The sequence below is a fragment of the Paramormyrops kingsleyae genome, chromosome 22 (assembly GCF_048594095.1).
Source record: "Paramormyrops kingsleyae isolate MSU_618 chromosome 22, PKINGS_0.4, whole genome shotgun sequence".
Classification (NCBI taxonomy): Eukaryota; Metazoa; Chordata; class Actinopteri; order Osteoglossiformes; family Mormyridae; genus Paramormyrops; species Paramormyrops kingsleyae.
In genome coordinates, this window is record NC_132818.1 from 1238061 (window position 1) to 1250030 (window position 11970).

Here is an 11970-nt window from a genome sequence, read left to right on the forward strand (position 1 = left end):
CGCCGCAATTTGAAAAGTGATCAAAAGGCGCCGGACAGGATCAAGCAAATTTTCCACTGTTGTTAATGACGCATAGGATCCAGGTTTTACTTTCCTCACACTGTTGTTATGATGTGGACCCCTCTAGGTGAGCCTGCAGCAGGGTGCCGTCGGCGGGGGCGGATGTTTGCCGGTGAGAGGGCTGTGTGGGCGGATACCTCTCATATCTTCTGCTGCCTTCGTGCGATCGTGAACTGAGCCTGGGAAGCCAGTTTTAAGATACATGGGGCACAGCCATCAACACCTTCTTCATCATTATATCATAATGCCCCCCCCACCCCCTTCCAATCCTACGATGAGAGCAGGCTTAGGCCATGTGTGAAGTGCTCGACCCTCATTTGCATGTAGCATACTGGAAAATTTTGTATTTTGTACTGCATTAAATTTGCTGCCTGTTCTGGGAAAGAGTTCTTAAAGTAGTGCTGGAAATAATGTTTTCTTTGTAATATGACATGCAAGGCCGATTGATATAGTTTACTGGCTTCAGCCTGACTTTGTTATATAATCCCTGATTTATAGACACCTTAAAGGATTGGACAGTATGGGGACCTTTGATTCCTACTTTGATACTCTGCTCCTTGTTAGTTGGGACAGGTGACAACCACAATGAAAACTAAACTTTATCTATAGATATTGGTTTGCATGCCTGTAATATAAAGCACATCTTAATTAAAAACACATCAATTTTTCATACATATATCGGCGATTAGTTAAGTTAGTAAAGTGGTAAAGTTGCATAAATGTTCTTGGGGAAGTGTCACTTTTCAATAATGGATTACATGAAAAGTAGCCGTTAAAAACACGAAAACTATAGGAAAACATTTAATTTATTTAATAGAACTAGGGGAAATCATTTTGAGTCATTATAATTTTGATATTATTTGCATAATAATATTAAATCATTTAACATTAATAAATAGATTCTTTCAAAATATGCATTTACTGCATGGAAAATGAAGTGACATTAAATGAGCAGAGTATGTTTTACATATAAATATTTCAAATGCTAAAAAAAATGATAAACATGGAATCATCAAAAACATGAACTATTTGGGGGGTGGGGGCAGGTTTTTGCTAAGTCAGTGCCCCTTCAGAAGATTTGTGGTTGACCACCCATTTATATATATATAAAAAAAATACAGTTACTGCAGCAAGACTAACTGACTAACCTTGACTGACTAAGAAGTAAAGATCAGCAAATTTATGTCTGGATGAATCTATAACCTGAGCAACTCACAGGAATCAACCTAAAATAATTTTAACACATTTCAGTTATATGTATGACATGACTTGCATTAAAACAGCTGTAAGTAACAAGTATCAGTACAGTTACACCAGGCCATGTTAACTTCCCAGTACATGCTTTTGATTTATGAACAAGTATTACAAGTCTTTATTTTATCTGGCATTAAGTTGGGCAATTAATACCTTTTAAAATATTTCTTCTTGGATTCCAAAGATTCACAAGAAAGTAAATACAGAGAAGTGACTTCTTAAATCTAAATTCATCCACTTATACCACTCTGAAGAAAGTCTTGGGGTATTTAAATGTTTTCTTTTTTCAGAAAGTTTGCATATTTTTTAATACAGATCTGTTGACTCTTTGTCTTTAGCCCTTTACATTATAGTGTATGTGACCCTTAGTTCCTGTGACGGCTCCCTGGGAGAGCAGCAAACAGCATTTCATGGGCGTTACAACCAAAGCAGGGGCAAATGAAGGTTTCATCCAGCCGCCTGTAGTGCAAAGACAAAATGAATCAGTCCCTTCCTATTTAAAATCTCATGCCGCTTCTTAGCACCAAAACTCATCTCAGCTTCTTCTGTTTCCATTTGCACACTTTCAGTCCCCCCCCCACCACACACACACACAAAAACTTCTCCTATTTCCAGTTAATTTTCTGTGCTACATTTCAACTTTCATGAAAGTGTTGGTCCAGTAGAACAGAGAACTGATAGCCCATTTAACACCAAAGTTGTAAGGCATCTCTGTGGAGACTGAAATGGCATCTCTGAAATGGCATCCCTCAAAGCTGGTCCAACTCCACCCAGATGGTTTTCTTCTGCTCTTCCAAGATTTTGTCCTTTATGACCTTCAGCAGGTCCTCGACTGTGTTCCACGAGTCCGGTTCCACAGAGGCGTAGAGACATGGAAGCCCCTCAATCTCCTTCTCCTTTGACCTGCACATCTTCAGGAAGTCCTCCTCTGAGTCGACCTTCAGCGGCAGCCTCCTTAAGCACAGGAAAACAAACACGTTTTGTTGTGCTGTGCCAGGAATTACCAGGGCCCATAATGCACTATAGTCTCAGCAGTTTGGGGAAATAAATCCATGTAAACATTTCGCCTCGTTTTCTCACCAGAGTGAGTGGGAAGCCACCCTTGCCTACACTATGTGCTATTGTGTGTCCTCCTGCAGACTTTTCCATCTACATGACTCTTTCCATGGCTTTGACCTTTTGCTTCTGGCGTTTCACTCTCTGCATAAGCTTTTAAGTAGCTCATTTTAGATACCGTTTATATTTCAGTTTATTCAAAGTTCAACCCGAGCACAGAAGTGAAATCTGAAACGTCAAACAGGTACAAGAAGAGGGGAAAAAAAAGCAAGCAACCCATGCGGGCCCAGAAACGAGGCCTCACCCCAGGCTGAGCCCGAGAGCCTGAGAGCGTGTTGAGTCCCACAGCTAATTTGCAAACCCCCGCCATGAGTTCCCCCATCAGTCAAACATAACTGACAACTTATTGGCCTGGAGAAGACGTCTCAGCTGGGTCAGGGAACCTGAGATGACAGCTTCGCCGGAGCCTCCGTGGACTGTCGCCCTAATCTGCATATGCTGTGACTCTTGTTTCTCCCTCACTCAGCTCTTCTGCTCCCTCTTGGCCTCCACAGTACATTCTGCGGCCTGTCAGTCCACCGGATGGCGATAATGCGCTCAACATAATTAGGCAGGACTGTCAATCACTGTCTGAACCAAATTAGGGTAAAACAGATAATACATTCACAGGCAGGACGGTGGTAAAACATTAAACGGTCAGTGGAGAGCTAATGGACTGAACTTCTCTCGCTTTAGTAAAAAAGACAACACTGAAGCACTTTCTGAACACTCTGAACAAATCTTTTTTATACATATATACAGCCACAGAAAAAATTAAGAGACCACTCTATAGTTTTAAACAAATCTGCATTTTTAAATCCGGGTTTAATCCTGGATCTGTTGGCAGAAGGCCACCCTGCGAGGCTGGCTGCTTCCAGGTTCAAAATTTCTATGATAGCAGTACACAAGAATGAGCTGAAGCAGGAGACACTGGGAACGACCAGAAATCAGCCAGGTAGAGAGCGGAAGTGACTTTCTAATGCCAGAGATGACCGTTAACTTATCAGTTTCTCATGAATCGTAGGATGACATCAAGTGGCCTTGAAAAGCAATGGGAAACATTAAGTGCAGGCGTGAAGTGCACTGCTAGGACAGTTTGTATCAGGCTCCTAGAAGCAGGACTGGAGTCCCATATAGCAAGGAAGAAGCCCTTCATTAATGAGGAACAGTGAAGAACCAGGCTGCAGTTTGCAAAAAAATAAATGTATGTATGTATGTATGTATGTACATAAAATTCACAGACGCAGACCCTTAAATTGAAAAATGAGTGAAACAAACAATTCTGCTGTGGTCTCTTAATTTTTTTTTTCTTGATATACAATGATATTTATATATAGGTACATGGTGCACAGGCAGCCAGAAAAGTAGGAATGAGGATGCATATGACATGAAGAACGAAACCAGATGCTAGAATATTTTGCTGTTTGTTTTAAAAATGAAAGGTGCAAAGGCAGACTTCCTCCACTTGTTTCGTTGACTGTAGTATGTACTGGAGGAGTGAGCTATCTTTGAGTCAGGAAATAATACTTCAAGGTACAGAGCAGGGGCGTTGTAAGTCTGTGCAGAATAACTATCACAGTTCTAACTTTCATACAGTAGCTATAAATACTTTGAGATGACTAAGTACAGTTTTATTCATCTTGATACTACCTTTAATTTAAGTTTCTACATACCTTAATTTTTTAATATTCTTCTCGCTGGTTTTGATGAAGATGATGATGGGATATATTTCCCTCCTTAGCAGATCTTTAACGCAGTTAAGACCGGCTTCCAAAAGGCAGTGCTTGTTCTAAAAACGAAACGAAACAAGCAGTTTGAGTTGGAGGCCTGTTTGCAAAAGCAGAGAAATCTGTCTTCTGAAACCACTTATCCTATTCAGGGTCATGGGGGTGCAGAGTCTGTCCTGGAGGCTACAGGCAGAAGGCAGGGAACAACTCAGTAAGATGCACCAACCTGTCACAGGACACACTTGTACACCATGCAGACGGTGGGTGGGGGGGGAATCCAGAGTACCCAAAGGAAACCTCACAAGGAGAACATGCAGACTCCACACATGTGGAACTCTAGCAGAGACTTGAATTCAAGTCCCAGAGGTGAGAGGCAACAGTGCTAACCACTGCACCACCTCATAGAGCAGTGCACTGCAATATAATAAAATAATACTGAAAACCTGGTGACAGAACCTTTGTTCGCAAGAAAAATCTCTCCCAGGCTCCGCAGCCTTGTCAAAACCATTCCTTAGTTATCTAAGCAGTGGAAAGTGTATGTGATTTTGGTTCTCTTAGGAAATAGTGTGGCTTTGGTCCTTTAAAGGACCTCCTGACTGAAATAGACTGATATACCTCCTTCTTAATGCATATAAGACAATGAAAAAAGAAATCTATCACTGGTAGCCTTTCATATTTTTTTGAAGATGTATATATATTTGATCCATCCAACCATAGGTAAGCAAGTCCTAGCTGATATTAGACAGCATTAAACATTTCATTGATGTCTCCAGGGAATCCAGGAAATCCAAAAACAAAATAATGGGCGACCACAGCTGTCCCAGCTAGCTGCTCCTGGTTCTGTCTCATTCAAAGCTGCTGAACACATTGAACATTCTGTCCTCGTCTTTCCTTGGATCGGCACTTTCAAATGGCAAATAGCCTTCATTGTACCAGGTGCACGTCTGAAAGTCTTTAGTACCCTGCAGCAATGAGCGGGTTTAATAAGGTCTCCGGGGCTGCAGCCAGACCACCCCCGCCCACCCACCACCAACACCACCACAACCTGTAAAACCAGCAAGCCAGGAAAACTATGCTGTAAATCACCTTGCTCTGTGGGTAATGAGCTAGACTTGTTCTTCTTGGCGGCTGCCCCAGTTAGTGAATCCCAACCACTGAGCATGACGTCCATGAGTCCGAACCAGGAAGATTTTGTGATACACATTTAGGAACCTTTGCAGTTAACATAAAGAGACCTGTGCCTGCTTTTATCACTTTCAAATACGTCTTTCATCCCCCTATCCAAGCTGATGGATCAAAGGGTTTAGCCAGGCTTAGAAACACTAGCTTGTAGTCCAATGCTGCTACAGTCCAAGCCAGGAGCAAGTGCAACATAGCAATATGCTCCAGTTTGGTTGAGAAACTAGTTTGAGTGGTATTATTCTGCTTTGTGAAGGTGGTTGTGTTGATATTTAAAGCTAGGAATGAATGAAGATCACAATGTGCCTGTTTCTGCAAGCTTTTGTAATTGATTCTGGCTTCCTAGCCAATGGTCTCTCAGGGTATGCCTTAAATGATTCAAATGTTACCTTCGCAGCCACTGCCTCGATGTTTTCTGGGGTGATACACTCAAATGTATTGGCATGCTTCTCTTTAGAGTAAATAATAGGCTCGATCTTCTGCTTCAGCTGAAATTCATCCTTGGTTAAGATGTCTGAAATTCAGGGACACAAACAATGAGGGCAGGTTATTAAGTTGATGAAAACAAGGTGCTGGTAATCGGATAAGCCCAATTAAAACCATACGAGTGCCACTTTGTGATGTAGCTGTGAAAAATTTTACATTTAATGACATCAGGTCTGTTGTTCGTGCTGTGATGTTAAGAGGTGCTCCAGTACAACCTCATTTGCATATTTCAGGACAATAGTATTGGCTGTCTCTTTTGTTCCAGTATGTTTTGTTGTTTTATTACTGCCCCCATTATGCAACACCACTTAGTGGGTTTACTCTCACATTTAAAAACAAGAAAGGAGGTCAGTCTTCAGTTATCTGACCTATATTTGCCAATGAGGAGCCATTGTTCACATCTGACCTCACAAGGCTCCCACATCTGCGGTGAATCGTAACGCCAATTACCCGGCTTGCATATGTTGAACTCCATAGCCCCTGCCAGGTTCAGAAACTTCTGCACGATGGTTTTGGCCAGAACATTGGGTGCAAAGAGGACGGGCCTCTTGCGCTGACAGTGACACTGAGTCACATGACTGTAGGGAATGAGATTCAGGCTTTTGTTCAGGTCGCTCTCCGCATCCAGGTCTGAAATGAACAAATGGTGACATCATTTAAAACGATAACATGATGACAGCTGATCTTCAGATAGGTCCAGTGCTCTCCTGATGAGCGAGGCTGAGAGATTACTGAGAGCAGCAGTAATATTTTAGCCACAAACATCCATCGGAGTGATCCTGGGTATATGCCTCACCCTCCATACTTATTAAAGTTCTTCGAATTGTCCCAGGGATACAGTTACACTTATTGTAAAGTCTGCAATTTAAGCCCATGTTGCTATATTATGCAGGTCTCAAGGCTGGATCAGCTGAGGTTGGCTAAATAGGCCAAAATGATTGGGAGGAGACAAAAGTCTGAAAATTGTTAGCGAAATGCGCTAAGACATGTAGCGAACTGGCAGTAGACTTCTAGCATAGTAGCATGTGACAGTGTTCAGCTGACGGCAGCATACTTCAGCCTTTGATGCACAGTGGCACAGTTTTATGGACACAGAAGTGCAAGAGAGAGCTGATGATGACTAAAAACAGGATAAACATATATATCAAAAAACACAAAGCTGTACCCTACTATCATCGATGGCCAGAAAATGAGTAGTTTATTTCGAATATCTCTTAAAAATAAGATCACCGCAACAAAAACGATTTTTCTTGTGTGGAATAATCTTTGAAAAGGTTGAGCTGGATTTAAGAAATAGATCTCTTGCAGATCTATTGCACTCTTGTAGACGTCTCTGTTTACCTTCGCCCTGAATATTTCATGGTGTCTTGAAATGAAATTATTGTATGATCTCAGCTACTGTTGCGCTTGACCTTCAGCCGGCATATAGCTGCTTAAAAGCATATGAGGAATAAAATGATCTCATCTAGAGACTTTTTCATGCAAAGTCGCAATTTTATGAGGAAATAATTCAGGCAATGAAGACTTTTAGGTTTATGAAGGTTCTGTTGCGAAGAGCGAGAGTGATTTGAGCAGGAAAGCGGAACACTCTTGACAGAGTTCCTGTAGCAAATTGCAAAAACGGAGTCTCTCACCTTCTGACTTCATGGTTTCAAAACCAGGGCGAGAGAGTGTAGAACTCGACCCGTTGACGATCCGGACCCTCTCGCTGCTGTTCAGCCGTTTGTACTTATTGTCGTTCCTGCTGACGAGCTGCCAGGAGTCATAACGGGGTTACAAAGCAATGCCATCTCCACTAACCCCCCCCCCCCCCCCCGCATCCGCAAAAGCACAGAAAGTAGGCCATTACCTGCAGAAACTGACAGATGAAGAAGCTGGCACGAGAGAGTCGGGGGCTGGACTTTGGGTCTGGGGGTGCGGGAGATTCTTCAGGCTGCAGTGTACTCTAGGAGTGTCAGGAAGAACGTGGGGAGTGAGATGATGATCATTGCGGCTGAGTAATGAATACTGTGTCACCTGGGGGGTTTACATCTGTATGAGGCTCTCACAGCAAACGGCCACATCTCTCGTAATGCGTATCTGCATGCCAAAACAGCAATGCCACTGGCAAGGTAATTTCTCAATTCCTCCCCAGATGGGGAGGGGGGGGGGGACTTGTACAAAATGAATCATTTGTGTCACAGAAACTGCATGATTTATAGGCAAAGTCACAAGTAAATCCCACACATACATCTTAACTAATATTAGAGAAAAGGTTGGATTTATCATAATAATCCTTAATCTCTGTTGCTTATTTCTCCTGTTGGATTGAGATATTTTATGCAGTCACAAAAACATCTCCTGAAAGCTCCCAGTCCTGGGATTTCGGTTTTAAAAGCCTTGGCTTGAAGTGCAGATGAGGGGCTCAGTGAGACTGTAGACCAGGAGGCACCTACCCTGAACCCACGCAAGGTTTCTGTCTCATCTCTGCTCCCCCTGTAGATCAGCTTCTGGATCTTCACCAGGAGAAGCTGCTGAGCCCTAGGGAGGGAGAGGGGGGGGGCAGTCAGAGAGGTCAGACAGTAGACCACGCTCTGGCAGCTTGGCGCTTGACTGTGACCAAGCCCCAGAAAACAGGTCAGGTCTCTTTCAGATGCCCACTCAACACCTGTCATGCGGGTAATTCCGTACATCGCTCTTAATCATCCACAAGCACTTAATCAGGGCGGGGTCACAGTAAGTGTGGAGCCTATCCTAGGAAGAGCAAAAAGTGACAATTGATGACCGTGCAAGGACTGTGTACAGGTCATTTTTCAAGACACCTATGGCAGGGAACCCTCACAAACATGTGGGAAAACAGGAAGTTCAACACAGCCGGCTTGCCATATTCCTCAGTGTATAGGGGACAGGCGATACTGCCTGGAGTAGCTGGGGATGGCAGGGAACCCTCACAAACATGGGGGAAAACAGGAAGTTCAACACAGCAGGTTTGCCGTATTCTTCAGTGTATAGGGGACAGACGACACTACCTGGAGTAGCTGGGGATGGTGCCCCTCTCCAAGTCCTTGTCGGTGACGCCGTCGACACGTGCGCACAGCCACTCGTGCTTGCCGTTGTACATGGTGTCCAGTACATGGACAACCTCGTCGCAGCGTGCCGACAGCGTGCAGTTGTCAGATGGACCCACGTTGAGGTTGAGCCTGATGTAGAAGGAGTCTCCAGACACCACAGAGCCCTCATCCATCTCTCTCTGTAACTTCTTATAACCTGGGGGGAGTGACAGGAAGCCATCCAGTAATTAAAGCACCTACAGTAAACCCCAAACTATACCCAAGGAGGTCCAATACATCTAACATCAATGACATGATCTTCATTAATTTTACATGCACTTCATGTAAAATTCTTTAGATGAAAATGTACGCTCCATAATTATGTTTTTGATCACAAGATCCCTATGGAGACAGCACTAGCTAGATCAATGAGCTTCTCACACAGCTGTTAGGTTAATGAGGAGATCTTTCCGTTACCATCGATGTTGGACTTGAAGTGAACCTGGATCGGTCCTGTGCATCTTTGTAAGGTCCAGTGGACCTCTTCCTTAGTAGAGGTGTCCAGGTTCACACTCTGGTTCTCCCCGTGGATACAACCTGCAAGCTGGGACCAGGTAGAGACACAAGATGGGTCAAGATGGGGGGGCGGGGGAGGGTGGTTACAGGGGTCTCAAGCACACAAGACAACCACCAAGAAGCTTTGTATTCAATTTTGAAGAAGGCTAACATAGAGGATGGAATAGTACAAGGTAGTACTGATTACAGTGGATATATAACACAATGGACAAGTATGTGAGGAGTGACAACATTTTGGTTGTGCCATCTCCATGCCGCCCTACATTCCCTCACCATCAGGAGGTGGTGCCCCTCTTTCAGGCCTGCCCGGTCTGCATGGGACCCAGGCTGGACAGAGGAGACAAAGATGCCGCTGTCATTGCCCCCCACCAGAATGACCTCAGACAGGAAGGAATCCCCTGGAACCGTGACGTCTTGTATCGGCCGAACGGTGCTGTTGAGGCGCGTGAAGGAGTTCAGAGATGGTCTGAAGGGCCTTCAGAGGGAAAGCGAAAGTGGGAGCGTGGGGGGAAATAGAGAGAGAGAGAGAGCCACACACACACAGAAACAGAAAGAAAACCACACACACACACAGAAACAGAAAGAAAACCACACACACACACAAGTTAATCATAGGGAATAATTTAATCATGGACATATCTTACTGCACTGGCAACACCAGTGATCAAGTTCCCCGAAACAAATAAAAGCATTCTAAAAAAAAACATGTCTACGTTCAGACTGACAGGGTGAAGGAGAGAAGCACGATGAACAAATAAAACCCTCCGGCTGTTTTTCAAACAGGGGAAAAAATTTACCAACAAAAAATCATTTAGCTGAACCTTAAGACATTTCCCTTGCTTCCTGGGGTGAAGTAATTAGTTCCAAAATGGTGGTGGGTAGTACTTAATGGCCTTGGCACTGATATGTAAACAAGACATAACAGGACCCCACAATTAATGTTATTAATATCGTACAAAAACAAGATACAAAAAACTGCCAGAGATGTTTATTTTTTATTTTTGATTATCTACCACGATATTTTAAATGGTGCTTTTAAAGATGGATATTATATGCCACAGTGCCTTCGTCTTCTAAGTCTGTATTACTAATTTTTATTTGAATATGTTGAGAGAAATGTCTTTCCTTGATTCTAGGGCAATATGTATCAAAAACAGTTAGTACAAGCCGCGTTTAAACATCTCTTGAAATATATCATTGGCACAGACCAGCCTTGTTTCCCCATCAGTGGAAAAAACAGGCCTTACAGTAGCGAAGATCAAAGGTTTGAGTAGGCCACTAACATGATGCGTTGTGACAGTTTTTATTTTCTGTTTTTATAGAGAAGCATGGGGTCTGATCCTTGATAAGACAGAGGGCGACTCGATGTGACAGTCATGGCGCTTTGCGGCCAGCTGGCAGATCCCACGCCGTTCCTGGCCCGCCTCCCATCCCAGACACAGTACGGGAGCAAACCTGTGGACAGGAAGCTCTCTTACCGTTCCAAGGAGAACTTCCGGAAGATGTTGTTGACTTGCTCCAGGTCATAGGACTCGAAACCCTCGGATTGGTGTGAGGAGGAGGAGGAGTGAATGGAGGGAGGCCCGTGAGATGATCTGTCAGTGTCTTCATCTGGAGGAACAGGTTGCGGGAGGAGGGATGGGGGGGTTCCTGGTTAGAGGCACACCGTTAAAAATCCACAGCAAACATCCAGAAGCATCTTTAGAAGTGACCTTTAAGGAACAGCCTATGAGCAAATGTATCATACAGTATGAAATTATATTAAAACTCAAAAATACACAAAAGGCATGGTACTGTACCAATGTCCATGTTGTCCCCACTGTCACATTCAAAGTCACAGATGCTGCAAACAATAAACAGGTGACACGTCATCATCACCTTTGTGAAAAGCACAACAATGTAAACACCATGGCGTGGATTCAGCAATTTTAGATTCTTATAATATTCGTCTTCCATTTTATTACCAGAGAACACTTAAAGATTTGTGCATCCATCCCATAATAATATCAGACAGATTTTGGTGAGGAGGGGGTGGCGTACCTTTTTAGTGTACTTATGTACCCCCCCTCTTTGTTCCTCCGGACAATGGAATCATTCCCCGGTGGCTCTGGGAATGTGGACCACATGCTGTCGTTGCGAGAGCGCAGAACCTTTCATACGATGGGGGGGCAGAGAATCACACATGATGCATGTAATCACATGGCAGACAGATCACATGACCGGTCACCAGTAGCTGTTCCTGCTGCCTAGGGCCAGCACATCCTAGTTTGCCTTCCCGTGACACACATGTTAATGAACAGCAAACTGTCTGTCAGTACTCTCTCTCAGATCATCTACTAAACAAATATCTACATACAGTATATTGTCCAACGGGAATCACGTGTTTTGCATAAACCTCAAAGAGGACTTCTGTTCAGCTAACAATGCATATGTAGTAAGCAGAAGTTTTTTCAATTTTTTATAAATTACTCAAATGACTCTATCAGTTATTTTTGCCTGCAAAGCTCCTTGTTGGATTGGTTAGATACTTTTCATCTAAAGTTAACCATATTCTGGCATCTAGC

The 11970-nt window shown here is 43.5% G+C and overlaps 1 protein-coding gene across 1 annotated transcript in view; it reads right to left on the reverse strand.

The window, feature by feature from the left end:
- Positions 1–848: 848 nt before the first annotated feature.
- The window catches only part of card11 (caspase recruitment domain family, member 11), a 33864-nt gene continuing 22742 nt past the window's right edge, over positions 849–11970 (reverse strand). Inside the window, exons 12-24 of the mRNA XM_023829988.2 lie at positions 11447–11556; positions 11206–11249; positions 10885–11017; positions 9680–9881; positions 9308–9434; positions 8810–9047; positions 8237–8321; positions 7651–7746; positions 7436–7553; positions 6252–6431; positions 5705–5829; positions 4083–4198; positions 849–2268 (exon numbers count right to left, since the gene is read on the reverse strand). Coding sequence (XP_023685756.1) covers positions 2064–2268; positions 4083–4198; positions 5705–5829; positions 6252–6431; positions 7436–7553; positions 7651–7746; positions 8237–8321; positions 8810–9047; positions 9308–9434; positions 9680–9881; positions 10885–11017; positions 11206–11249; positions 11447–11556 — 1779 coding nt within the window. The 3' untranslated portion in view covers positions 849–2063. The remainder of the gene's footprint in view (positions 2269–4082; positions 4199–5704; positions 5830–6251; positions 6432–7435; positions 7554–7650; positions 7747–8236; positions 8322–8809; positions 9048–9307; positions 9435–9679; positions 9882–10884; positions 11018–11205; positions 11250–11446; positions 11557–11970) is intronic.